The sequence below is a fragment of the Natrix helvetica genome (genome assembly GCF_964273705.1).
Source record: "Natrix helvetica genome assembly, chromosome: 15".
NCBI classification, from domain to species: Eukaryota; Metazoa; Chordata; class Lepidosauria; order Squamata; family Natricidae; genus Natrix; species Natrix helvetica.
The window spans coordinates 6,533,633-6,561,140 of NC_138565.1; the positions used below are offsets into that span (position 1 = coordinate 6,533,633).

The following is a 27,508-nucleotide window of genomic DNA, read 5'->3' on the forward strand; positions in this document are numbered from 1 at the left end:
CGCCGAACAAAGAGCAGAGGGTGTTCAAACAATGCCAGACCCCTGCCTCCGCCTTCAATGGGCCCCTCTAAGCAGGCGTTTAACCTTTGGAGTCCCTGAAAATGATCTTCAAAAGACGTTGGCCTCCCTCATTATCCGTCTCGGCAAAGGCCATTTGGCTGGCTGCGAACGCCCGAGGGAAACACACCCCGGCGGCTCAAAAGCCGCCTTCCCGATCCGAGGTGGCGCCTTGGCACCAAGAGCACTGGGAAATGACGAGGGTGTCAGGCCTGCTGCGGCCATCTTTTCTTGGGGGTCTTTGGCCTGCCACGCTTTCTATTACCCTACTAGACATTTTCTATGGTGGGAAAATGGGATTGTATGGAGTTAGATGATATGTAGCCATAACAACATTCTTTCCAGAAAGCCAAGGTCATCCTTTGTCTCTGCACCTGATCGGAACTGGATGGGTAGAACTGCCAGCGTGGCAGTGGGAGATTGGACCATGGGATAGACTTGTGGGTGTGGGGGGCAAGATCTTGAACTTTCAACTGGGTGGGGGAAACCGGGAAGCTTTCAGATTCGGGTTTTCCCAGATGTGCCAACCTGGCTCTCTTAATAAATTGGAACTTTGAGAAATACTTTGCCTCGGATTCTGATTTACTTTTGGATGCTATTTGGAACCCCGACAGAGGGAGAGTTCAAGCATTTTAGGGGTTCCCCTTCCCCCCCAAAACCAAAGCCCATCTATTAAAAAATCCTGATGGTGAGAAAAATTAACAACTGGGATGGTTTCCCTCCAGTTATGGGTGCTCCATCAACGGGAGGTTTTGAAGAAGAGACTAGACAGCCATTTGAAATGGTGTGGGGTTGGACTAGAAGACCTCCAAGGTCCCTCCCAACTCTTTATTCTGTTATTCCGTTTATTTTCAAAGATGCCAGAGCTGGTTTGAAAAGGCCAGGGGCTTCATTAATGATCTTCCGAGGCAAAGAAGAGCAACAAAGATGATTAAGGGACTGGAGGCTACAATAAATGAAGGATTGGCTGCAGGAATTGGGTATGTCCAGTCTAGTGAAAAGAAGCAGTTGTCCAATGTTTGAGGGGCTGCGAGAAAGAAGAGGGGGTCAACCTATTCTCCAAAGCACACGAAGGCAGGACAAGAAGCAATGGGTGGAAACTCATCCAAGAGAGAAGCATCCTGGAATGGAGGAAAAATTCCCTTTCAGTGAGACCAATGAATCCACGGAATGGCTTGCCTTCAGAAGCTGTGACTGCTCCATCACGAGGTTTTTAAAGAAGAGACTGGAGAGCCGCTTATCCAGAATGGTATAAGGTTGAGAAGGGTGTTGGATTAGAAGACCTCCAAGGTCCCTTCTGTTGTGGTCCACCAGTGGTCAGAGGAACTGGCAGCAGATTCGGACAGTGAGTAGGTTGGGGAGGAACCTGCGCCAGTCCTGGAGTCTGGGGAAGGCTCAAATGAGGACTCTGTGTTGGAGGCAGAGAGTGAACCAAGGCTATATGACAGTTATCAGCTGCCTTCGGAGTTGGACATCGGTGAGGCAGACAGACAGCTGGAGCCTGTTCCCAGTGTGCACATGCGCAGAGCTGCCAGACGAAGGGAACAGCTAAAGAACAGGGGTCCACTTGGGAGTAAGGCCACAGGTGGACGATGAATGGCCCCTCCCAGAGGGAATAAAAGAGGAGCGGAAGGGGAGTGGAGTTTGCAGGAGGCCATTAGTTCACTTCATTGATTCATGACTCTCTGAGACTCCTGGCCAAGTTCTGCAGATCTCAGCCTGCCAGCTCTCCAAGCCAGATAAGGTCTGTGACCGTAAATCCTCCCTCGAAAGACTTCGCTGGAGGTGAAGGAGCAGAATTCACACTCAATTAATAAAAGGGTGTTTTTTTTTTGTCAGGACCAGGAGTTTGCTTCACGCTCTCCGTCAGAACATCTTCCAGTTCTGTTATTCTGCATTTTGTAGGGTTACAATTTTTTTTCCCTTTGCAGAATGCCACTGCATGCTTGGCTGGTTCCTTCCTCGGTGTACATGCCCAATTTTTCCTGCCTTGCCTTTTTAGGATGATGTCACACCATTTCTAAGCGAACTGCAGGCAGGGAGTCACACGAGAGTTCTCCCAGTACATCTCAATCAGGGTGGGACGAGCTTGCGCCCCCCCTCCCCTCCCATCCTGATTTATTCGCAGCTTCGGGAGCTGCGTTGAGCCAAGGCCACGATCCTCAACCGAGGGTAAAACGGCACGAAATCCATCGCAGAAGGAAGCGCTCGTGTTTATTAGACATTATCAGCCAGTGGCACGTTCCCCCACCCCCTCTCAATTCTTCTGCAGATGCCCCAAATATTTCCAGCTGCAGGTCGTAATCCACACACCGAAAGGAGACAGACACACTCAAAAACACAGGAAATAAAAGTCGGGGAGGGAGGGAAGGAATTGTGCAAGCAATGCACAGACATCAGGATCGAGGAAAGGACATCTAAACGCCAGTTTGGCCCCTTGCGAAATTGCCCCAAAATAAAAGCTGGGATAGATTGCAAGCAGGGCTCCCCTCTATAGTTAGGGGGGAATTTAACCCCTGAAAGACCCCCCTTTGGAGCAGTGCCAGTAAAAGCAGAATCAACATCTTCTTTTATTGGACAGGAAGATTCCACGCAATCTGTCGTGCCTTCCATGCAGAACAGAATGAAGATGAGTCTTGGAGGGGAGGGGGAGGTTGCATATGCCTCTTTTCCAGACACCTCCCTCCTTAGCCTCCCCCTCCCCTCATTCCCTGAGTCGGTGCTGCACCAGCACCTTTTAAAAAAACAACAACGACAATGCAAAATCATTCGGCCGACAGGGAGAACACCGATCGATGTAGAAAGACCAATCGGGGCCATTGGCCCAAAGCCAGGCCCTCCAAAATAATTATTGCTTGGGTTTTTTGAGGGGGGGGGGAGTGAGTGAGTTTGGAAATGACCCACGGAGGGGGATTTCCATATGCATCGCACAGCCCGCAAAGCTATCCTCAGCATCCTTTCAAACCTCCCATCTAAGCATTGTGGGAAAGAAATTCAGTTGGTGGGATGCTTTCGAAGAAGCTGGGGAAGGATCTACCCACCGGAAACAAATTCCTTGCGTGTCTAATCACACTTGGCCAAGAAATAATACAATACAATACAATAGCAGAGTTGGAAGGGACCTTGGAGGTCTTCTAGTCCAACCCCCTGCCTAGGCAGGAAACCCTATCCCGTTTCAGACACATGGCTATCCAACATCTTCTTAAAGACTTCCAGTATCTGTCTGTCCTATTCTATTGGCAAGGTTCCTGCTGACCGAAAAGACACACTTCCAGGAAGACCGTAAGATGGTGTTAAACACCCTGTTCTGGAAACAGAATGCTGCCTGCATTTTAAAACAACAACAACTATAGAAATTAGTTTGGCCAGTCTAATTCTCTCCGTTCCCACATTGCAAAATATCAGGAGGGGGGCCTGTTTAATGTCAGTTTCTCAGGGATTCGACTAGAGACCCTGGAGTTGTTTCCCAGCACATCGGAGATCTGTGGAGAGTGCTGCTCTGTCCATTTGCTGACGCTCGGAGTCTCCCTCGTGTAAGCAAGAGAGAGATCTCATCGCATTAAAAAAAAAATAAAAAATACGGCAGGATCCTTCTCCAAAAGCTACCGGTCTCAAAAAGTTTTTGGAAACGTCCGTTGGAATATACAGTACTTCCAGTTTGAGTTTTTACAGCATCCAAGGGGAGAAAGTTAATTTGAGCAGGTCGTTTGAGAGCAATACAGATGATCAGATGACGGATCTCAAACTTCTGAAAACCAGCCAGGTCTAAATGCCCTCTAGGGACATTTCAAACGGGCCAAACTGGACAGGCGAGCAAACGCTCGGGGCACGATTAAGCCTGTCACTGCATTTTGCTCCTGGTTGTTGTTATTTTTATTTATTTATTTATTTTAAAAGCCCTTTTGGTTCAAAAGAATAGAATAAGCCTGGGGTGTGCGTTAGAAACAAACCATAATCCAACTCGATACATGTATGCAGCTTTGGGTATATTGCATTATTAGGCTGGGGGGGTGGGGGGGTGGGGGAAGCAATGTTTTCTGTTTGCTCTTTCAGCAAGACTCACCCCGCACCTCCCCAAGTGTGCGAAGGTCTGACTTTGGAAGGCAAAAAAACCACCACCAGTTTGAAAAACACCCCCAGAGTTGATTAAAAGATAGATAAAGCAAGTCCAAAATAATAATAATTATCATGATCCTGAAAAAAAAAAGAGGAGAGTTTGGGATAGAATAAGCACCTTCCTCGTCCAGGCTGGCTTTTTTGTGCTTTGCAAATAGCAACCCGTAAAAAAAAAAAAAAATTAAAAGTAGAGTTAACCCCCCCCTTAAAATAAATATAATGACTGATCAGCCGAGAATGACAGTGCAATGTCGCCCCCTGGAGGTCATTCCCAACACTGCAGCTGTTGGTGGTTTTACCCCAACCATCCTCCTCCTTCAACAGGGAGGGGGATGATGAGCTTTGGAGTCCCAGCTAAGGAACAAAGAAAGAGAGTCCTTGCGAGATCCACTAGAGATCCACCCTTCCCCAACAGGAGAAAAGAAAGCAGTAAGATCATCTGTGCTTTGGTAAAGCCAGCGCTACGTAAAATTATCCACGCTGCTGGAAATCACACGTTGTTGTTTTTTTTAAGTTAAAAAATGAATGAATTTTTGCAGTGGCTTTTTCGGGAAACGTTTCCAGTTTTCCAACCCCATCGTAATCCCAGTCCTCGGACCAAAGGATGTGATGAGAGTTTTCGAGGAGGTGGGGAAAATGTCCTTTTGATTTCACACGCACGTCCCGTTTCTTTACAGCTTGATCTGTCCCGACTGGATCTTTCCGAAGGCTTCTTCCTCCAATGGCTTATAGCGGCATTCGCGAGGGTCCAAGTAGAATAATTTATCTTTTACCACCGTAGGATCATATCCTTCTTTCCGCAGATCGACTTTCTGGAACTTGAAGGTGCCTAAGGGGAAAACGGCAGGGGAGGGAGGAGGGGGGGAAAAGAAGGAGCCACAGACACATTAAGGGATGTCGTCCTTTTGGTAGTTTCTTTCTGCTTTTGGCCATGCAGAGAAACTAAAGTGAATAAACTTTCCCCTGCTCATGATATTGTTTTTTTTAAACGAAATTTTGTGGCCCGCAAGGGAGCTGGCAGCAGATTCAGACAGTGAGGAGGCTGGGGAGGAACCTGGGCCACTCCTGGAATCTGGGGAAGGCTCGGATGAGGGCTCTGTGTCGGAGGCAGAGAGGGGGCCAGGGCCTTATGCCAGTTATCAGCTGCCTTCGGAGTCAGAGATCACTGAGGCAGAGAAACAGCTGGAGCCTCTTACTCTACTCTACTTCTAATCCATTCCTATTCTATTCTGTTCTGTTCTATTCTACTCTTATTTTATTCTATTCTGTTCTACTCTTATTCTATTCTACTCTACTCTACTCTTATTTTATTCTATTCCTATTTCTATTATTTCTAATTCTATTCTATTCTACTCAACTCTTATTCTATTCTATTCCTATTCCTATTATTTCTAATTCTATTCTATTCTTTCTATTTCTATTATTTTTAATTCTATTCCATTCTACTCTTATTCTATCCTATTGTATTTTACTCTTATTCTATTCTATTCTACTCTACTCTTATTCTATTCTATTCCTATTTCTATTATTTCTAATTCTATTCTATTCTTTCTATTTCTATTATTTTTAATTCTATTCCATTCTACTCTTATTCTATTCTATTCTACTCTTATTCTATCCTATTCTATTTTACTCTTATTCTATTCTATTCTATTCTACTCTACTCTTATTCTATTCTATTCCTATTTCTATTATTTCTAATTCTATTCTATTCTTTCTATTTCTATTATTTTTAATTCTATTCTATTGTACTCGTATTCTATTCTATTCCTATTTCTATTATTTCTAACTCTATTCTATTCTTTTCTATTTCTATTATGTCTAATTCTATTCTATTCTATTCTTTTCTATTTCTACTTCTATTATTTCTAATTATATTCCATTCTTTTCTATTTCTATTATTTCTAATTCTATTCTATTCTTTCTATTTCTATTATTTTTAATTCTATTCTATTCTACTCTTATTCTATTCTATTCCTATTTCTATTGTTTCTAATTCTATTCTATTCTATTCTATTCTATTCTATTTCTATTTCTATTTCTATTATTTCTAATTATATTCTATCCTGTGCTGTTCTATTCTTTATCCTACCCTATAAGAAGAGGTTGGATAACCATTTCTCTGAAATGATACAGGGTCCCCAGCTTCAGCGGGGCGGGGGGCTGGACTAGAGGACCTCCAAGGTCCCTTCCAACTCCACTATTCTGACGTTCTGGCCCCGAGGATGAAACTAACCGTCTCGAGGCTGCAATTTTCCAAAGGTGTAACCCTGCGCCTGACGCAAAGCGACATGGCGCTTGTTTCAACTGCCCAGGGACTCACTTGTCTGGTGCACTTCCTTCAGCAACCGCAGGAAGACGGGGCGGGCATAGGCAGGTAGCGATTTCTTCATTTCTGCAGCAAACCTCTCCAAGTCGCACGAGTCCTCCTTATCTACCACGGCAGCCATTCCGGCTTTCCCTTCCGTGCCTAAAAATAAAATAAAATAAAATTCCAGGCAGTCAAAACTCTCTTTGATTGAGTAGGACCTTTGATGCGCGTGTCAGAGGTGGCACCCAGCGGCCTCTCTGATGGCACGCAAGCCGGCGCCCCAGTTCAGCTGTCCCCCACTGACCTGGCACGGCCACGCCGTACACCACCACATCGGCCATGCTGAGGATGCGGCTGAGGGTGCCCTCCACCTCCGTGGTGGAGACGTTCTCACCCTTCCAGCGGAAAGTGTCACCGGTGCGGTCTCGGAAGTAGAGGTAGCCCAGTTCGTCCATCACCAGGACGTCCCCTGAGGGAGAAGAGCACGAGGGTTGCGCGGAAAGTTCGCAGCAGGCCCCTCCCCATCTTTATGAACCGGGGGGGGGGGGGAGGTCCTCAGCTTACGGCCACAACGGAGCCCGACTGTTGCTAAGCGGGCTGGTCGTGAAGTGAGTCTTGCTCCACTTTGCGACCTTTGGCCGCCGTTGTTAAGCAAATCGCGAATATGACCGTCATAAAGCTGAGTCAGTTGCCGAGCATCTGAATTCTGATCGGGTGATACAAGCGCTGTAAGTCTGAAAAACGGCCCAAAGTCCATATTTTTCAGGGCCGCTGTGAATTTGAACGGTCGCTAAATGAACCGTTGGAAGACAATTCCAAAATTCTGCTTCACCCCATCAAGAAGAAGAGACTACTAGGCAGTCACTTGTTTGAGATGGGATAGGTGCTCTTGCTTGAGCAGGGGGCTGGACTAGAAGACCTCCAAGATCCCTTCCAGTTTTGTTTTCCTTTCATTCTTTCTTCCTCCCCTTCTTCCATCTACCTTCTTTCCTTCCTTCCTTCCTTCCCTTCTCCCATCTTCCTTCCTTCTTTCCTTCCATCCCTCCCACCTTCCTTTCCTTCCTTTCTTCCCTCCCTCCCATCTTCCTTGCTTCCTTCCCTTCTCCCTCTTTCCATCTGCCTTCCTTCCCTTCTCCCTTCCTTCCTTCCATCCCTCCCATCTTCCTTTCTTCCTTCCTATCTTCCTTTCTTCTTTCCTTTCCTCCCTCCCATCTTCCTTCCTTCCTTCCTTCCTTCCTTCCTTCCTTCCTTCCTTCCTTCCTTCCGTCCTTCCTTCCTTCCTGAAATGATGTAGGCTCTCCTATTTGAGCAGGGGGTTGCACTAGAATATTTCCAAGGTCCCTTCCAACTCACTCCCTTCCTTCCTTCCTTCCTTCCTTCCTTCCTTCCTTCCTTCCTTCCTTCCTTCCTCCCTTCCTGAAATGGTATAGGATCTCCTGTTTGAGCAGGGGGTTGGACTAGAAGACCTTCAAGGTCACTTCCAACTTCCTTCCTTCCTTCCTTCCTTCCTTCCTTCCTTCCTTCCTTCCTCCCTCCCTCCCTCCCTCCCTTCCTGAAATGGTATAGGATCTCCTGTTTGAGCAGGGGGTTGGACTAGAAGACCTTCAAGGTCATTTCCAACTTCCCTCCTTCCTTCCTTCCTTCCTTCCTTCCTTCCTTCCTTCCTTCCTTCCTTCCTTCCTTCCTTCCTGAAATGGTATAGTGTCTCCTGCTTGAGCAGAGGGTTGGACTAGAAGGCCTCTAAAGTCCCTTCCAGCTTCTATTTTATTCTATGATATATCCTAATTTTTCCGCATGTTTCCGACTAAACAGCCTTTGGCCTTTTTTTTTCCCCTACAGGTGAGAATCATTATACTCCCAAAAGACGAATGGAGGAAGGTTCACCTGAGAGGTAGGCGGAGTCGCCTTTGGTGAAGACATCTCGGGTGATCTTCTTGTCGTTGGCCTCGCGGTTGAGGTAGCCATCAAAACGCTGCAAGGGGTCACTTTGAACGATGCGCCCCACCAGTTGTCCCGGTTCTCCTGGGGACGAAGAGGAAGGAAGAGGCTGGATTGGAGGTTTTTCAGGATTATGAGGTCCAACCAGGTTCTCAAACGCCAAAGGTCTTCTGATGCCTTCAGCAGAACGTGGCTTGAAGGCATCTAAGGAGCTTCCACCACCAGCCAGAGAGAGAACACCCAATGGAATGGATGGGGGGGAAATCTCCTTCTGCTATCTTCTCTAGGGCCTTCCTTCTTTCCTTCCATCCCTCCCATCTTCCTTTCCTTCCTTTCTTCCCTCCCTCCCATCTTCCTTCCTTCCTTCCCTTCTCCCTCCTTCCATCTGCCTTCCTTCCCTTCTCCCATCTTCCTTCTTTTCTTCCATCCCTCCCATCTTCCTTTCTATCTTCCTTTCTTTCCTTTCCTCCCTCCCATCTTCCTTCCTTCCTTCCTTCTGATGCCTTCAGCAGAACGTGGCTTGAAGGCATCTAAGGAGCTTCCACCACCAGCCAGAGAGAGAACACCCAATGGAACGGATGGGGGGAAATCTCCTTCTGCTATCTTCTCTAGGGCCCATCCGTGTCTCCACCTTCTCTCCACCCATCACCACCTGGCCTCACCTGGCTCACACCTCATGCAGAGCCCATCCGGTCTCCGGATCAGCTCCATGGTGTCTTCGTTGACTCGGACGAGCTTGATGGGGTAAACGTGGGGGAAGATTCTGCTGTTGAAGCCACAGGCCCCCAGCTGCAAAGGGGAGGAATTTAGAGGGCTGGGCTCAGAAGAAGAGCAAGGAGGTCTCGTTTTGTTCCCCTCCGGACCTTGAGCTTCTCAGGATGGGCTCTGAGCTGGGTGGCTGGCATGTCCTGACCCAACGAGGGAACATCCCACTTGACCATCAAGGACATTGGATGCTTCCCCTTCCTTCTCCACTCCACAAACCCCACTTCTTTCTAGCACTGATGACGTTCCCTAGTTGGGTCATGAAACGTCTGCAGGAAAGACGCCAGGCTCAGAGAGCACCAAGGACCCCACAGTCCTCCTCCTCCTCTTCCTCCTTCCTCCTCACAGCAAACCCCTAGCACTGATGATGTTCTCTAGTTGGGTCATGAAACGTCGGCAAAAAAAAAATCACCCAGCTCAAGAGAGCATTAAGGACCCCAGTCGCCGTCTTCCTCCTCCTCCCCCTTTTCTCCTCCTCCTCCCTTCCTCCTCCTCTTCCTTTTCTCCTCCTCTTTCGTTCTGCAAACGCCCATTCCTTTTTAGGACTGATGATGTTCCCTAGTCGGGTCATGAAATGTCTCAAGAAAACCACCCAGCTCAAGAGAGCATCAAGGACCCCAGTCGTCGTCCTACTCCCCCTTTTCTCCTCCTCCTCCCTTTCTCCTCCTCCTCCACCGCTCTGCAAACCCAACTCCCTTCTAGCACTGATGATGTTCCCTAGTTGGGTCATGAAACGTCTGCAAGAAAACCATCAGGCTCAGATAGCATCAAGGACCCCAGACTCCTCTCCTCTTTTTTCTCCTCCTCCTCCTCCTCCTCTTCTTCTTTCTCCTCCTCTCTGCAAACCCAACTCCCTTCTAGCACTGACAATGTTCCCTAGTTCGGTCACGAAACGTCTGCAAGAAAACTTCCAAGCTCAGAAAACACCAAGAACCCCACCATCTTCCTCCTCCTCCTCCTCCTCCTCCTCCTCGTTCTGACCCAGGATTCCTTAAAAAGCAAGAAGCAAAGTCTGGGTCCCAACAAAACTCCTTTTATTTGCACGACTGTGAATTCCTTTCATTCACAGTCCGCAAAGCTTTAGCAAACAGACTTTCAGAGGAATGTTTATGCACACGCACCTTATCTCGTTCGGAGAGCTGCCAAATAACTCGTTTCTAAACACAGGGCAAGGCGAAACCTGGCACACTTATAGTCACAAACAGTGACTGTTTGTTTCCTATGGGAGGGGCCAATCACCTCCAAGGTGTGGCTTTACTCTTAAGCTGACCCTGCTTTCTTAGTTGTTCTTGTCTTCTGGCAGCTCTGCGCATGCGCACACTGGGAACAGGCTCCAGCTGCTCCTCTGCCTCGCTGCTGTCTAGCTCCCTCTCTGCCCTCGTCTGAGCTTTCCTCAGCCCCCAGGACTGGCCCATGTTCCTCCCCGACCTCCTCGCTGTCCGACTCTCTGCCTGTTTTGCTGGCTGCCGTCAGGCCACAATAGTAAGAGGGTGGGGAATGTTGACTACGAATGGGTCAATTTGAAGAAATGAAACTCCTGCAATTCCACGGGAGCTTGGGAGAGCCTGGAAACTTTTCAAGGTCCGATCAACAGGTGTGCAGAAGAAGGCAGATGGTTCCCATCAGAAAGAAAAACTTTTTTTATACGGTGGGAAATTCATTAATCCTTTGAAATTCACAGTTTTTATCTCACCGTTCCTACGCTAGGTATTCAATAAACAGCAAGCTTTTCAGAAATGAAATGATCCTGGATTTTTATTTCGATACTCAAGTTGGATGTTGACAGACAGGACTGGCCCATGTTCCTCCCCGACCTCCTCGCTGCCCGACTCCGCTGCCAGCTCCGCAGGCCACCACGCTCCTCTCTGCAAACCCCGCTCCCTTCTAGCCCTGATGATGTTACTCAGCCGGGTCGCGAAACGTCCGCGAGAGAATAATTCCGCTCAGAGAGCCCACCAACTCAAAGGTTTTTCTCTCCTCTTTCCTTCCTTCGGCCTACCTTGTTGTCAAAATTCCCCACGCTGCAATTGCACTCGGTGGAGCCGTAAAACTCGGCAATCTGAGGGATGCCGAAACGTTCGCTGAACTCCTTCCAGATGGAGGCCCGCAGGCCGTTCCCCAGCGCCATTCGAACCCGGTGCTGACGCTCCACCGCTTTCGAGGGCTGGTTCAGCAAGTAACGGCAGATCTCCCCGATGTACTGTACAATCTGAAAGCCACAAGAGGAATAATGATGATAAAATAATAATAATAATAATAATAATAATAATAATAATAATAATAATAATAATAATAATGCAATAATAATAATAATGCAATAATAATAAATTGCATAAATAATAACAATAAAAATAAATTGCATTAATAATAACAATAAATTGCATAAGTGATAGTAATAACAACAATAAATTGCATAATAAGTAATCATAATAACAATAATGCATTGCATAATAAATAATAATCATATAATATATAATAATAATAAATAATAATAACCAATTGCAGCTTCCTGCAATAACACCAGCGGAAGTGCAAAAAACTGCGCTACTCGGAACATCGTATATTTTAAGAAGGTCCTTGGTTGATACCTAGGATGCTGGCAGCAAACCATATCAACCATTAGCACCAGTCACTGGTATTTGTGATGCATTTTTTTTAAATGTTCAGTTGATTGAGTTTTATGTTCAATGAATAAAGTATAATAAATAAATAAATAAATAAATAAATAAATAAATAAATAAATAAATAATGCCAGTCAATGGTATTTGTGACACATTTTAAAATGTTCAGTTAACTGATTTTCATGTTTAATGAATAATAATAATAATAATAATAATAATAATAATATGCTATATCTTTTATAGCAAATATATTTTATATAGCAAAAAACTCCTTCATTTTTATTTTACTGAGTTTGAGTAAAATAAAATAAAAATGAAGGAGTTTTGGAGGGTTTTAGGGAAGAGAGGCAGGGAATACATATAGTCCACGCCTTACGATCCGCAATTGTGACCAGAATTGTCTACGACGTAACACAGCTGCCACATCTGTAAATCCAACTGTTATGCACGCAGTCCCTGGACTTATAACGATTTGCTTAATCGCCGTTACTAGTTACGAAGGCCCTGAAAAAAAGCGACCATCCACCAGTCCTCGGACGTACAATGGTTGCAAGAAAGGTCATAGAATGGGGTCGAAAACTCACTTAACAACAGTCTCGCTCAGCCACAGAAATTTTGTGGCTCAATTGTGGTCGTATGTTAAGGACTAGCTGTGGTTTCTTTTCAGATTAGCCTAGACTGGCCTTGTTGAGGTACGTCGGATTATAATGTGTGGTTTTTTAAAAAATCAGAGACATTTGTCTTTTAAGATTGCATCGAGATTTATGGCTTAAGTTTGCGTTTAGAAACCGCAAGCCACATCTAAACCTTTGCATAAAATTTGGGAGATCAGAGTCGGAGTCTTCCTTCAACTCATTTGAATCTTGCGTAAAAGAGATTAATTTTTTTCCCCCTCCTCTGCCTTATTGGTTCTAGAAACCTCCGTCTGATCAGCTGCCAACATAAAAAACTTTTTAAAAATCCAAGCCGGGTGAGAATTTCCCATGAATGAATGATTCAAGGGGCCAATTCTACACTCGTTCAGTTCCGTCTGCTTTTTATTAAAAAAATAAAATAAAGACCAAAGGGGGGGAAAAAAACAACTTGGGCCATTTATTAAATATTTACCCTCCTTTGGGTGCGAACATCACGGGGATATTTTAAAAATCTGAACGGGAAGAGGATTAAGCTGGAAGGCAAACACGGGTCTAATGTGGCATTTGACGAGCTAAGCTGCTCTTTTATACGGCTATTAAACAGAATCTCTCTCTCTCTCTCTCTCTCCCCCTCTCTGAGTTTTCTGTCTTTCTCTTTCTTCTCTCTCTCTCCCCCCCTCTTTCTCCTCTCTCTGTTTTCTGTCTTTCTCTTTCTTTCCTCTCTCTCCCCCTCTCTTTCTCCTCTCTGTTTTCTTTCTCTCTCTTTCCCCTTTCTCTTTCTTTTCTCGTTTCTCTCTTTCTTTCATCTCCCCCCCACTTTCTTCTCCCACTCTCTCCCCTTCTCCCCCTCCTTCCCTCTCTCTTTCCTCTCTCCCTCCCTCTCCCTCTTTCTCTCCCCCTCGCTTCTCTCTTTCTTCTCTCAGCCTCCCTCCCTCTCCTCTTCCTTTCTGTCTCTCTCCCCCTCTCTTCTCTCTTTCTTCTCTCTCCCTCCCTCTCTCTCTCTCTTTCTTCTCTCTCTCTCTCAACAGACTTGTGATCCCTCTTCCCTCCCTTCCGCCAAGAGTCCTCCCCCCCTTGCCTCACCGTGCAGTTGTACTTGACACAATCGTCCCAAAAGTGAGAGGCCGAAAACTTCCTTCTGATCACCACCGTCATTCCATGCAGGAGACACTGCCCGACACCGACAATATTCCCTAAGGGCGGCATGAAAGGGGATAAAAATAAATAGTAAGGGAAAGGGGAAGAAGGCAGGAAGGGAGGGAGGGAGGGAGGAAGAAAGGAAGGAGAAATAGGAAAAGGAAGGGAGGGAGGAAAGAAGGAGAAATAGGAAAAGGGAGGGAGGGAGGAAGGAAGGAAGGAGAAATAGGAAAAGAGAGGGAGGGAGGGAGGAAGGAGAAATAGGAAAAGGGAGGGAGGGAGGAAGGGAGGAGACAGAAGAGGAAGAAAAGGAAGGAAAGAGAAAGAGGGAAAGGGAGGAAGGAAGAAAGGAAGGAAGGAAGGTAAGAAGGAAGGAAGGAAGGAAGGAAGGAAGGAAGGAAGGAAGGAAGGAAGGAAGGAAGGAAGACTTTGGTCGACTTTCCCCCTTTTTTGATACCTTACCTGGGGAGGACTATTTCAGGAAGAAGGGGAGCAAAGAGAAGAAGCGACCCCAGGGGGTGAAAAATAAATGTGTGAGGGTCGCGAAGCCCAGAGCGTTGGTGTTACCTGCCGCGTGGTACAGAGGGAGGCTGTCATAAACCACGTCGTCGGGCGTCATACGAAAGCCCCCGTAGACCAGGGTCGCCATCCGGAAATACCTGCTCCGAGAGAGGAGAGCCCTGAGTCAGCTTGGGTGGGTCAGCCCGTGCAGAGGGGGCTCTTGAGGAAACGGGGAGCAGCAGAACAGACCTGAACCGCAGGGAAATCCCCCCCTCTATCTCTTTCCACTGACCTGCTGTGGACAATGATGGCTGCCTTGGGCAAACCGGTCGTTCCAGACGTGTAAATGTAGAAGAGTTTATCTGGGGGGAAAGAACGGCATGGAAACTTTCAGGGAGGCCGCCAGACTTGGCAAGAATGCAGGAAGGAACTGATTGCCTCCTGCAAACTCCAGTCCCCTGTTGCTCCTCTTTTATTCCCTCTGGGAGGGGACATTCATCGTCCACCTGTGGCCTTACTCCCAAGTCGACCCCTTGTTCTTTAGCTCTTCCCTTCGTCTGGCAACTCTGTGCATGCGCACACTGGGAACAGGCTCCAGCTGTTCTTCTGCCTCACTGATGTCTGACTCCAAAGGCAGCTGATAACTGTCAGACGGCCTCGACCTCCTCTCTGCGTCCGACACAGAGCCCTCATCCGAGCCTTCCCCAGACTCCAGGACTGGCCCATCTTCCTCCCCAACTCCTCACTGTCTGAATCTGTTGCCACTGGTGGGCCACCACACCTTCATCCTCCTTTGGGGAGGGAGGACCATGGGGGGATCAACCACCTCTCCTCCCCCTGAAATCTAGGCTGAAGGGTGCCAAGTTAAACCCTGGCAGTGGGACAGAGCCATCTCTGGGAGGTGGGCACAGAGAGGGACCACTTCTTTGTGGGTTTGAGCACATACCTAGGAATCCCTTGTCTGGTGGGTTGGGCGGCTGGCGGTGGGCTTTCTCAACCAGAGAGTCAAGATCTTCCACGCCAGGCAAAGAGTTGGCGGCCTGCCGATCTCCGGAGCAGAAGAGATGGATGGACTTCTCCAAGGAGGGCTGGACTTCCCGCAAGGCTAGAAGAAGAGGAAAGAAAAAAAAAGAGAATTGTGGTCAGCTTGTGTGGTTACATTTGGGAGCTCGTGGGGGGGGGGGGGCATCTCGGGAGGTTTCTTCTCCGAACAACGACCCTGTGAGGTAGGCTGGGGGAAGGAGGAGCAGCTGATCCCCAAGGAGCTGAGCCATTGTAGATTGCCCTTTTAAACTGAAGGTTTCTGTTTTGGTGATTGCGGCCATCCTAGTTAAGGAAACAGACTCTAAATAAAACAAACCAGAGCTTAGCGCAAATCACCATCATTGTGGTTCCTTCAGGAGGCCTGGATTGAAGACAACCATGGCCGAGTCCTTGTAAAAGATAAGAGTTGGAAGGGACCTTGTAGGTCATCTAGTCCAACCCCCCACTCCCGCCCAAGCAGGAGACCTTGCACCATTCCCGACAGAGGGCAGTCCAGTCTCTTCTTGAAAGCCTCCAGGGATGAAACTCCCACAACTTCCAAAGACAACTTCTGTTCCATGGATTGATTGCTCTCACTGTCAGGAAATTCCTCCTTATTTCCAGGTTGAATCTCTCCTTGGTCAGTTTCCATCCATTATTCCTTGTCTGGCCTTCTGGTCCTTTAGAAAATAGCTTGACCCCCTTCCTCCTCTCTGTAGCAGCCCCTCAAATATTGGAAGACTTCTCTCCTGTCTCCCCTGGTCCTTCTCTTCCCTAGACTAGCCATGCCCAGTTCCTGCAACTGTTCTTCATTTTATCCTCCAGTCCCTTAATTATCTTGGTTGCTCTTCTCTGCACTCTTTCCAGAGTCTCAACCTCTTTTTTATAGCGTGGTGACCAAAACTGGATGCAGTACTCTAAGGTGTGGCCTTACTAAGGCTTAATAGAGTGGGATTAGTACCTCCCTTGATCTTGATTGCGTCCCTCTGTTAATGCAACTTAGGATTGTGTTGGCTTTTTTGACTGCCGCTGCACACGGCTGGCTCCTATTTAGCTGGTTGTCCACTAAGCCTCCAAGATCCCTCTCAGAGTCACTGCTATTAACCCTGGTTTCACCGGGTTTAAATGTGTCCTTTGAGTTTTTCTTGCCTACGTGTAAGACTTGACTTTCTCTACAAGAAAAGGGTCCACTAATTCTGGTTGACCATTCTTGACTGATCCAGCCCCTTGATCTCCCCTCCTTTTTCCTCTTCCCCACCCTGCGGTCACCTCACCTTCAGCCAGCTCGCCTCCAAAGATGACCGCCTTGGCGTGGGAGATTTTGACGCAGTGGACCAAGGACTCTTGCCGCACGTTGGAGTTCAGGAGGGCCACCTCTACCCCGATCTTGGCCAGTCCGAGCCAGAGGCCCACGTACTGGTTGCAGGACTCCATGAAGAGGGCCACGGCGTCCCCTGAGCGGTATCCCTGCTTGTAGAAGAAGTTGGCCACCTGGTTCGAGTAGTCATCCAGCTGCCTGAAGGTCCACGTTTCTCCCGTGGCTTGGAAGATGAGGGCCGCCTTCTCCGGGTGTCTGCGCACCGTCTGCTGGAAGAGCTTGGGGATGGTGGCCCCGCGTTTCACGTACCACCAGATCTTCAGCCGGGTTGACAGGACGGTCCTGGCAGTCCTACCAAGCACAGGGCGAAATGCAGAAGCGTCAAAGTATCAACGCATCAAAGGTTCAACGCCTGGAATGCTCTACCTGAACTCCATTGTTGCAGCCTCAAATGCCCCACAGCTTCAACTTCAAACTGTCCACCGTGGACCTCACCCCATTCCTAAGAGGTCTGTAAAGGGGACGTGCCTTCCGTCCCTGTCCTATTGTCCCCATTTATTTGTACACATTTCCTCTGTTCAGAATAGAATAGAAGAGAAGAGAAGATGGAATGTAATAGAAGATGGAATGGAGGTAAGATAGAATAGAATAGAATAGAATAGAAGAGAAGAGAAGAGAAGAGAAGAAAAGAAAAGAGAAGATGGAATGTAATAGAAGATGGAATGGAGGTAAGATAGAAGAGAAGAGAATACAATAGAAGAGAAGAGAAGAGAAGAAAAGAAAAGAGAAGATGGAATGTAATAGAAGATGGAATGGAGGTAAGATAGAAGAGAAGAGAAGAGAAGATAGAATTTCCCCCAAACCCCCTTCCCTTCTAACCCTTCAACCCTATCTCGAAATGAAGGAAGGGTCAAGAACTTTCAACGGGGCCAAAAAGAGCCTCATTCTGGATTTCTCGCCTTAGGCGGGGGGGGGTGAGTCTAGACAGCCTCAAAGGAGCCCCTCCTCCAGCATCTGGAGTTCAACGAAAACTACTTTGAATTGTCAAACTTTGGAGAAGATTGTCCCCAGATGCTGGACACTCTGCAGAGGAAATCGCTCATCGTCAATACCCCCAAACGTGCACCTCCAGCCACAGCTCAGCCATTGTGCAGTGTGCTGTACAATCACACACACACAGACACACAAACCCACACCTCCAGTTCCATGTCGAAAGCTGGTGGAACGGAGGAGCTGTGGCGCACGCAATCGTCGATTGCTGATGAGCTTAAAAAACACCTTGCACAACCCTGCCCGGCCTACACAAGTGGATTGCGATTGTCAGCTTCCCTTGGCCTCCGTACGACAAGAATCAGCACGCCTTTTGCGACGTCTGCCGGTTCCCAGGTTCAAACCACTGCAGCGTTGCACATTCTCGGCTTTTATTATTTCTATTAGCCGGAAAAACTGGTCGGGCCAGAAGGATGCGAGACTCCTTGGCATCGGCTTTTCAGGGGGCGGGTGGTGGTGGAAATCGGGCACGTCAGGAAGAAAGATGGCCTGGGGGTGGGGGGTTTGGGGGGCTTTAATGCCTTGGAAGGGTAAGAGTGACGCAGAACGGGTCTTCCGGGAAGATTTGGTTGCTCTCTCGAGAACCAATCGCGAGCCACATTTTAAAAAAACGTTTAGCCCAAAGAGATAAAGCCGTCAGCTCTTTTAGCGTCCGTCCCCTATTCGGTTTTCTGCCAAGTCTACTTTTGCATGTCAAGGGGGTTTTGTTCGTGTCTGTGAACCCGCGGAACTCCCTGCCTCATGAAATCAGGTCGGCCACCTTTTCCTGACGTGTTTTGCCAACCGGTTAAGACATTCCTAACCGGAGAAGGCGTTTGATGCACAAGCAGCCCACGGTGAACTGATGTAATCGGGCAGCGTTTCCTGAACCTTGGGTGCCTTCTGTTTTTCCTTTTGTGCCCTTTCAATTTTGCATGTGTGTGTGTGTGTGTGTGTGTGTGTGTGTGTGTGTATGTGTGTGTGTTACAACCCCTGGTATGCCCAAATCCCAGTAAGGATATGGCTAGCTGATGAGAGCTAAATAGCTTGAAATAGATCTATACTAATCTCCCTTTATTTATTTATCAGCACAAATACAACATGTATGTATGTATGTATGTATGTATGTATGTATGTATGTATGTATGTATTTGGGCACACCAGGGGTTGTAACACAAATACATATGTGTGTGTGTGTGTGTGTGTGTGTATTTCTCCCTCCCAAATCGGAGAGTCGCTTTGCAGGGGGAGAGTTAATCAATAAACGCAATAACCCCCGGAAAAGCAGGACGCTGTGCCGAAGGTTAAGCGGACGCCAAAAATAAATAACATTTCAAGCTCATTTTCTCCTGTTTTGCTCTTTTCCAGCAGCTGGTTGGCAAAACAAAAATAAAGTGAGAAATGAGACCAAACCAGGGAAAGGAATTCCCCAAACTTTAGCAGCTCGATTTGTTTTTCAAAGTTAAATCAAGATGATGATGATGATGATGATTAACTTTTATTCACCAAACATAAAACTCAGTCAACTGAACATTCAAAAATGTACTACAAATAATAATAATAATAATAATAATAATAATAATAATAATAATAATAATAATAATAATAATAATAATAATCTTATATCCTCCAGCGTTACCTTAACAGTTCCTAGGTCCTTGGTTAGGACTCGAGCTGTTGAGCTACCAACCAGCCCCAAAGGCTGTGAATCTCACCAAATAATAATATCATCATCAACCATAATAATATCATAATATTATCAACCATTAGCACCAATCAATGGTATTTGTGATGAATTTTTGAATGTTCAGTTGACTGTTTCATGTTTAATGAAATAATAACAATTAATAATAATAATAATAATAATAATATCAACCATAATAATATCATAATAGTATCAACCATTAGCACCAGGCAATGGTATTTGTGATGAATTTTTGAATGTTCAGTTGACTGTTTCATGTTTAATGAAATAATAACAATTAATAATAATAATAATAATAATAATAATAATAATAATAATAATAATATCAACCATAATAATATCATAATAGTATCAACCATTAGCACCAGGCAATGGTATTTGTGATGAATTTTTGAATGTTCAGTTGACTGTTTCATGTTTAATGAAATAATAATAATAATAATAATAATAATAATAATAATAATATCAACCATAATAATATCATAATAGTATCAACCATTAGCACCAGGCAATGGTATTTGTGATGAATTTTTGAATGTTCTGTTGACTGAGTTTCATGTTTAATGAATTAATAATAATAATAATAATAATAATAATAATAATAATAATAATATAGATTTGACTTACAGATAGTCCTAGACTTATAACAGTTTGTTTAATGACTGTTCAAAATTACAACAGCACCCAAAAAAAAGGTGACTTATGACCATTTTTCACACTTACGACTGCTGCAGCATCCCCTTGGTCAGATGTTTGGCAACTGGCTCGTATTTATGACGGTCGCCATGCCCCAAGGTTACGTGATCCCCCTTTGCGGCCTTCTGACAAGCGAAGTCCACGGGGAAGCTAAATTCACTTAATGACCGTGGGACGAGCTGAACAAGTGCAGGGATTCCCCTTAACAACGGTGGCAAGGAAGGCCGTAGAACGGGGCAAAGCTCACTTAACGGCCTCCCTCAGCAACCGAAATTTTGAAGTCAGTTGCGGTCGTAAGTCAGGGACTATTCAGAGGGAAAGGAAGGAAGGAAGAAGCGCCACAACTTACATAGCATCCCGCTTGATGGTCTTGGCGAAAATGCGGACGAACTTCCATCCACCGGAGCCCAAGTAGAATATGAAAAGGGCCGGCACAATTTGAACCCAGGGCAGGTCAAAAAACAGCCGGAAAATGACGGAGAATGAAAGGAGGCCCACCCAACGCATCATTTTGGCCTGAAAGAAAAAGGAAGGGAAAAAAGAAAACAGAAAAAAAAAAAGAAAATTTCCCATTTTAAATTGTCAAGAAGAAACTGCTGTTTATCCAGAACTCTTTCTTGGGTTGGACTAGAAGGCCTCTGAGGTCCCCTTTCCAACTCTTGTTATTCTCTGTTCTAAGTAAGGCACCAAAGCGATGCCGAATAGAATAAATCCTGCGCACATATTTCTTTAAGCTGAGATGTCCGCTTTTCTTCGCTAAATTTGCTCCTTCAATTAATTTTGGGGAAAAAAAACCCCACACGTATTTAATCGGAGGCAACGTACTGTGAGAAAAACAGGCTCCCGGTCGTAGTTAATCCTCCGATTATTACAATTTTTCCACCGCTGCTTCCTCGGCGACACTTTTCCCAAATGGAGAGGACGCTGTAGGGATCATCACCTGAAAAAAAAAAAAGAGTTTAAAAAAGTTCAACAATTTAGGCCAAAAGTCCAAAGGGATTCCCAGCTGCGATTACAATAATTACAACCGTTTAATTACGACTCTTCTTTGATGATGGGTGAGATTCTATGCAAGATAAGATCCCTCTTGAGTTTGCTCATCTCTGAGATAGTCACGTTTTTCTTTAATCTTTATGCTGGTTATGACCGCAATAAAGATTGATTCGAATCGATCGCTCCAACCCAAGAGCTTCGGAAAATAGCACCGGTAAAACCTTTGCTCCTAAGCTGAGCTCGCTTCGATTTTCTGAACGGTAGAGACTCACAAATCTATTATTGACTTAGTCAAGTCCAAAAGAATCTTACTTTAAATAAAGCATACAATTCTACTTTTCCCACCTAAACATCAGCACCAAATCCAGCAAGTCAAAAGTTATTAAGACAGCCAGGAAGTTTTAAAATGGAGCAGGCAGCAGAAGAAAACGCGAAGAAACTTTAATTAAAACTGTTCGGTTAATGAAGTGAAATGAAGAATAGGTATTCATTCGAGTATTAATAATAGTAAAAAAAACATTTCACTGCATTTTACCGGCAGTTCATTTCACTGTAAATCGTACTTAACGCATTTCAGCGCCATCCGGAAGAAATAGAGCTGCAGGAAACCAGCTTTGAGTGGAAATTTTCAAATAATGAGTCTTCATGTGCGGTTTGCGTTTAAGACATTTTTTCCTTGCTGGCAACTAATTAAAAAAATCCAAACAGAACAGAATAGAATAGAATAGCAGAGTTGGAAGGGACCTTGGAGGTCTTCTAGCCCAACCCCCGTTATTTTGTAAGACCTTTATATTAAAAAAAATATTAGGGAAAGGCTTCATTCATGCCACACGGCAACTGTTCATGTGAAATCGTTAACTGTGGGCTGGCTTTTACAATAAACCATCCTTAAACTTGTCATTTTCCAGCTCCTGAACAAATAATGTTTACTCTTGTACATACTCGAAACAAGCCTATTATTAACCATTGTTTGAAGCTGGCTCGTTTCAGTAACCGTCCGTTAAAATGAAAGGCAATGTTTGCAATCAAAGTTAAACGGGGCGTCTTGGGGCAACAGGGAGAAAGATTTTGCAAACCCCAAGAGTGATGACCGACTTCAGCCGAAGATGTCTGCTAGAATTAAGAGAGAGAAAAGGGGTGTCCTACCAAAAGTGGACTTTCTGATCTCCTTTGGTTTCACATCTCACCACAAAAGTTTCCAGGCTGATAAATTATTGGAGATAAAGAAAGAAAGAAATGTTCTGTGCGCCATGACCTTCCAAAACCAATGTTTGGGGAAATGCTTCCTCTTCTGATGCCAATCCAAGCTTGAAGTTCTATGGAGATTCTCAGTCATCCAGTTCATGGTTGGCCCGAAGGTACTTTTTTTTTTTAACCCAAAAGGCAACTGGACTTTGTTTTTCCCTGAAGAGGTTTCGCTTCTCACCCAAGAAGCTTCTTCAGTTCTTCAGGAGGCAACTGGGCTTTGTTTTTCCTTGAAGAGGTTTCGCTTCTCACCCAAGAAGCTTCTTCAGTTCTTCGGAAGGCAACTGGACTTGGTTTTTCCTTGAAGAGGTTTCACTTCTCGTCCAAGAAGCTTCTTCAGTTCTTCGGAAGGCAACTGGACTTGGTTTTTCCTTGAAGAGGTTTCGCTTCTCATCCAAGAAGCTTCTTCAGTTCTTCGGAAGGCAACTGGACTTGGTTTTTCCTTGAAGAGGTTTCGCTTCTCACCCGAGAAGCTTCTTCAGTTCTTCAGAAGGGCAACTAGGCTTTGCTTTCCCTTGAAGACCTTTCGCTTCTCATCCAAGAAGCTTCATCGGTTCTGAAGACGAGAAACATCTTCACGGAAGAACCAAGTCCAGTTACCTTCTGAAGAAGCTTCTTGGATGAGAAGCGAAACCTCTTCAAGGAAAACCAAAGTCCAGTTTGCCCTTTGAAAAAGCACCCGAACGTGAGGATGGCTGTTAGAAACCGTTCCCTCCCCATTCCCCGAAAGAGAAACCTCAAGATGGTTTTTTCCTCATCCCAAACCTTCATTCTTCCTCTAATCTCTACCTTCCTCCCGTCTCTGTGGTTCCCACCATAGAGTTTTGGGCTCTCTCTTTCTTACCTGCTTGCCTGGCGTCTTAGCTTTGCTGATGATTTCCAGCTGATGATGCCCAGAACTTCCTTCTGGAGGCCAACTCAGGATCAAATCCGTGGCCACGTCCTCACCTCTGCTGCTACCTTCTTGAATGCCCTCAAGGATTGTGAGCAGTTCCTCCCTCCCTTCCTTCCTTTGCATATGCTAACCAGGCATCTCGTTTCCAGCTGAAGCATCCTTTTAATATATATATATATGTATATATATTTTCCCAGGGATGCTTTTGATACGGGGCCGTGCCCTTCTCTCTCCAGATTAGATGCTCAGCCTTCCCATCACGCCACGTTTCGTTCTTGGGCAAGCTTACCCTGTAGGCCCTTCCATAAAGCTCCCTACTTGGCTAAGCAGAAAATTATGCCCTCAACGTGGTTTGCCAACTGCTCCCCGCCACTCATTTCGATGGCACAATAACTCCCACGGAGACAAGTGCATTCAGGTGATTTCCTCTCTTCTGACCGAGGCTTCAGAAAACTCCTGGTCCCGACCCAAAAAAAAAAAAAACCTTTTAAAAATGGACTGCGAATTCTGCTCCTTCACCTCCAGCAAAGTCTTTCGAGGGAGGATTTACGGTCACAGACCTTATCTGGCTTGGAGAGCTGCCAGGCCGATCTCTCCAAAACTTGGCAAGGAGTCTGGGAGAGTCACGAAACAATGAAGCGAACTAATGGCCTCCTGCAAACTCCACTCCCCTTTCTCCCCTCTTTTATTTCCTCTGGGAGGGGCCATTCATCGTCCACCTGTGGCCTTCCTCCCAAGTCGACCCCTGTTCTTTAGCTGTTCCCTTCATCTGGCAACTCACACTGGGAACAGGCTCCAGCTGTTCTTCTGCCTCACTTATCTCTGACTCGGAAGGCAGCTGGCATGCGCACACTGGGAACAGGCTCCAGCTGTTCTTCTGCCTCACTTATCTCTGACTCCGAAGGCAGCTGGTAACTGTCAGACGGCCCTGGCCCCCTCTCTGCCTCCGACACAGAGCCCTCATCCGAGCCTTCCCCAGACTCCAGGACTGGCCCAGGTTCCTCCCCAACCTCCCCACTGTCCGAATCTGCAACCAGCTCTGCTGGTGGGCCACAACATTTTCCCTGCTGCAAACTAATTTTAAAACATGGCTCTACCTGTCTCATTTGCCCCTCTTCTATCTTCATACCTATGACTTCTTGAACGGCTGTATTTTTTGCATGTCCAAGGCCGCTTTCCCCCTTTCAAAATGCTTTATCAATGCGTTCTCTTTGAAAAATGGCAAGTGGGTGTAATTGCACTTCCTTTCCTTCCCCCCCTTCTGGATCGCTGCTTTACTATCAGCTGCGTTCACACAACCTCCTAACCCCATGATGTCAAACCTATGGCAAGCACGCCGAGCACTCTCCGCGGGAACCCGAGCCGTCACCCAGCTCAGCTCCGCCATGCATGCGCCTCCCTCCAACCAGCTGTTTTTCAGGTCTGTGCTATCCATGTGCGGGAGGCAGGACACAAGTGCAGCCGTTGCCCACGCATGAAAGGAGCGGTCAGGCGGTGCATTGGGGTTGGCAGGCGGGGAAGTATGGGAGCGCACATGGGGGGTCTCACACCCATGCGCGAAGGGTTGGAGTGTGCAGGGCACCTCCCGACCATTGTATTATGGGTGTGCGCCCACTTTGGGCGCACGGCAACAAAAAGTTTAGCCATCAGTGTCCTAACCCCTTTAGCGGGGCTAAAGTCTTCTGAATTCACTCAACTGCTTCTTTCCCCACTGTACACAACGAAGCGTACATTCATCGCACAGGCAGGGTTACCCCAAAACGTTTGAAATCCCCCGGGGCAGAGTCAACTTTGATGCCGATTCAAACGGAATCCAAAAGTTGCAGACCTCAAATAATAATAATACAATACAATACAATACAATAGTAGAGTTGGAAGGGACCTTGGAGGTCTTCTAGTCCAACCCCCTGCCTAGGCAGGAAACCCTACACCGTTTCAGGCAAATGGCTATCCAACTGGCTAATAATAATAATAATGTTGACTTTATCCATGGATTTCCCGGGAAAATCTACCCTTCATTCCATTTCATGTACCCGGAGATCACATTCTGCCCCAAAGACAAATTTCTTGTGTTTTCCAATCCCCCTTGGCCAACGAAAGAATCTCTATTCTGTTTTTACGGGTTATCATTTTACCTGCCAAACAAGGAGGAAACAAACCCAACCCAACCCCTCTCTGTGACCTTGCAAAAGCCGGAGAAAAGTTTCAGCTTCCAACGAGCGGAAATCAAGAACCACGAGAGGTGGAATGGCTCAGAAAACTTGTAAAACGTGATTTGAAATATGGAAGTGCGTTGGCTAAGACCTTCCCACTCCTTTGCCCTGTGCCAATTTATGATGATGATTATTATTTTAAAGAAAACGTCGTTGTTGGGGTTTTAAGTTGCCGGAGGAGACACTGAACAGCCGTTTATCCGGATTGGTTTGGGAGAGGGTCTCCTGCTTGAGCAGGGGGGGGGTGGACTAGAAGGCCTCTGAGGTCCCCCTTTCCAACCCTGTTATGCCACCTTCTAAGCAAGGCACCAAAACGATGCGGGTAGATTAAATCCAGCCCAAGTGTTTTATAACCACGAGCGTTCTCGTACTGACCTCTCTCTCTCTCTCCCGATCTGATCTCCCAGCAGACTGGCTGGATGGGCTTTGTAGTACCAGGCTGCTGGGGCGTAAAAGCTGGCAAGACCGGGGGGAAAAAGGGGATATTTTGCAACCTCACTCCGCATTTTCTACCGCAGGGGCAGAGAAGAGCTTCCCAGCTTCGTCCAGTTGTTTGATTGTGCATGTTTGATGCCCGGGGTGGGTGGAGGCTTAAAGATGATTTAAACCCATTGGGGGGGGGAGGGGAGGTCCCCCCCCCCCCGTTCCTCATCCTTTCCGCCCCTTTCTCCTTCCCCTTTTGCCGATATTGTGGAGTTGTTGGCAAAAGCTCAACGCATGGCACTTTCGGCAGGGCATTGACTACCCGCAAACCAGACCCACGCACTATTGCCTTGGCAGTGCCAACTCAAGCACATCATGAGAGGGCTGGAAGAGTCACCCCCAATTGGGGAAGGGGGTTACGTCTGAGTGAAGCATTGACGGGCCCAACGGGCAAGGATTTTGCTGCAATGCTTGGAAAGAGAGAGGGGGGGGGAAGGTTGTTGCATTCTACACTTGACACCTCCCCCCCACTGGCTGTGGCAGAGCCCCCCCTCCCTGGCCCACATTGGGGAGGAGGGGGGGCTGATGGGGAAGACAGTCCCCACCCACCCAGGAAATTGCAGAGTCTCGTTTCTTTTGGGGTGGGGGGTTGAAGAACCAAGCTGGAAGGGCGGAGGGGGGGGAGAACCATTTGATTATTTCTCCCTCCTCCCCAATTCAAAACAGGGTGGGATGGGGAGGTTTCTTCTCCTCCGCCTCCCCGTCTTGGCTCCTATTCCCAGATCTTGCATTGAATTTGGGGGAGCAGGAGAGAAGATGGGATGGAATTGGGTGGGGGGGTCTTGCAAGCGGGGGAGCGCCCCCTTTTGTTCCCCATTGTCATCAAATCCCTCCAGACCCCCCCTCCCTTTGCCCTGGCCCGCCACCCACCTGCAGCCAGGCACGGGCGTTCCCCGCATCCCTTTGGAGGGGAAGGGGCTGCTTCAAGCCCTGCGCGGCAGCCCCCCAAGCGCAGGATCGGGCGCTGCTGCTGCTGCTGCTTCTTCCTCCTCCTCCTCCTCCACCAGCTGCCGGCAAAGCCCAAATCTGCTGAGCCACCGGCGTTTTCCTTCCCGTCCCGGCTTGCACCTGCCTGGCCCAGCCTTCCCCATGCGAAGGGCAGCGGCGGCGGGAGGAGGAGGAGGAGGAGGCATAATTCCAAAGCAGCCTCCGAAAGGGATGCTTCGCAGCGGCTGGGGCGCTTGCAGAGCCAAAGGGAGCCTCCAGGGGGCGCGCTCGCCCGCAGCTGCTTTCCCGCAAGGCAGGACGGGTGTTGTAGTTTCCTCCCGCCTTCCCAGTCATGGGACCCTAGGGAAAGGGGATGGGGGGGTCTTGGAGCGGGGGGGTCGGACCGCTCCGTTTCTTCTTCTTCTTCTTCTTCTTCTTCTTCTTCTTCTTCTTCTTCTTCTTCTTCTTCTTCTTCTTCTTCTTCTTCTTCTTCTCTCCCTTTCTTTTATCTCTCTCTCCTTTCTTTCTCTCCCTCCCTCCTTTTTCTTTCATTCTCCTCCCTCCCTCCCTCTTCCCTCTCCTTCCTTCCTTTCTTTCATTCCTCTCCCTCCCTCTCTTTCTCTCCCTCTTTCTTTTTTCCTCTCCATCCCTCTTTCTCTCACCTCTCTCACCCTCTCCTTTTTCTTTCTTTCTTTCTTCTCCCTACCTCTTTCTCCCCTCTCTCACCCTCTCTTCTCTCTCTCTCTCTTTCCTCTCCCTCCCTTTCTCCTCTCATCCACTCTCCTTTTTCTTTCTCTCCCTTCCTCTTTCTCTCTCTCCTCTTTTTTTCTTTCTCTCCTCTCTCTCTCTTCTCTCCCCCCTTTCCTCTTTCTTTCTTTCGTTCTTTCTCTCTCTCTCTCT

At 47.0% G+C, this 27,508-nt stretch overlaps 1 protein-coding gene across 4 annotated transcripts; it reads right to left on the reverse strand.

The window, feature by feature from the left end:
- Positions 1-4,026: 4,026 nt before the first annotated feature.
- On the reverse strand, positions 4,027-27,022 carry SLC27A4 (solute carrier family 27 member 4). Of its 4 annotated transcripts, none has more exons than XM_081967153.1 (14): positions 26,552-27,022; positions 20,678-20,792; positions 20,202-20,368; positions 16,379-16,773; positions 15,028-15,186; positions 14,374-14,443; positions 14,148-14,239; positions 13,527-13,636; positions 11,187-11,396; positions 9,085-9,211; positions 8,369-8,506; positions 6,789-6,953; positions 6,497-6,643; positions 4,027-5,002 (listed from the first exon to the last, which is right to left on the reverse strand). In XM_081967153.1, the coding sequence occupies exons 3-14, from the start codon at positions 20,360-20,362 to the stop codon at positions 4,845-4,847; spliced, it is 1,932 nt and encodes a 643-aa protein (XP_081823279.1). In that variant the 5' UTR covers positions 20,363-20,368; positions 20,678-20,792; positions 26,552-27,022; the 3' UTR covers positions 4,027-4,844. The 4 variants fall into 4 exon arrangements, with proteins under 4 accessions (XP_081823279.1, XP_081823280.1, XP_081823282.1 ...); XM_081967154.1 differs by lacking the exon at positions 26,552-27,022 and adding an exon at positions 22,935-23,129; XM_081967156.1 differs by lacking the exon at positions 26,552-27,022 and adding an exon at positions 21,182-21,291.
- Between the last annotated feature and the right edge of the window lie 486 nt (positions 27,023-27,508).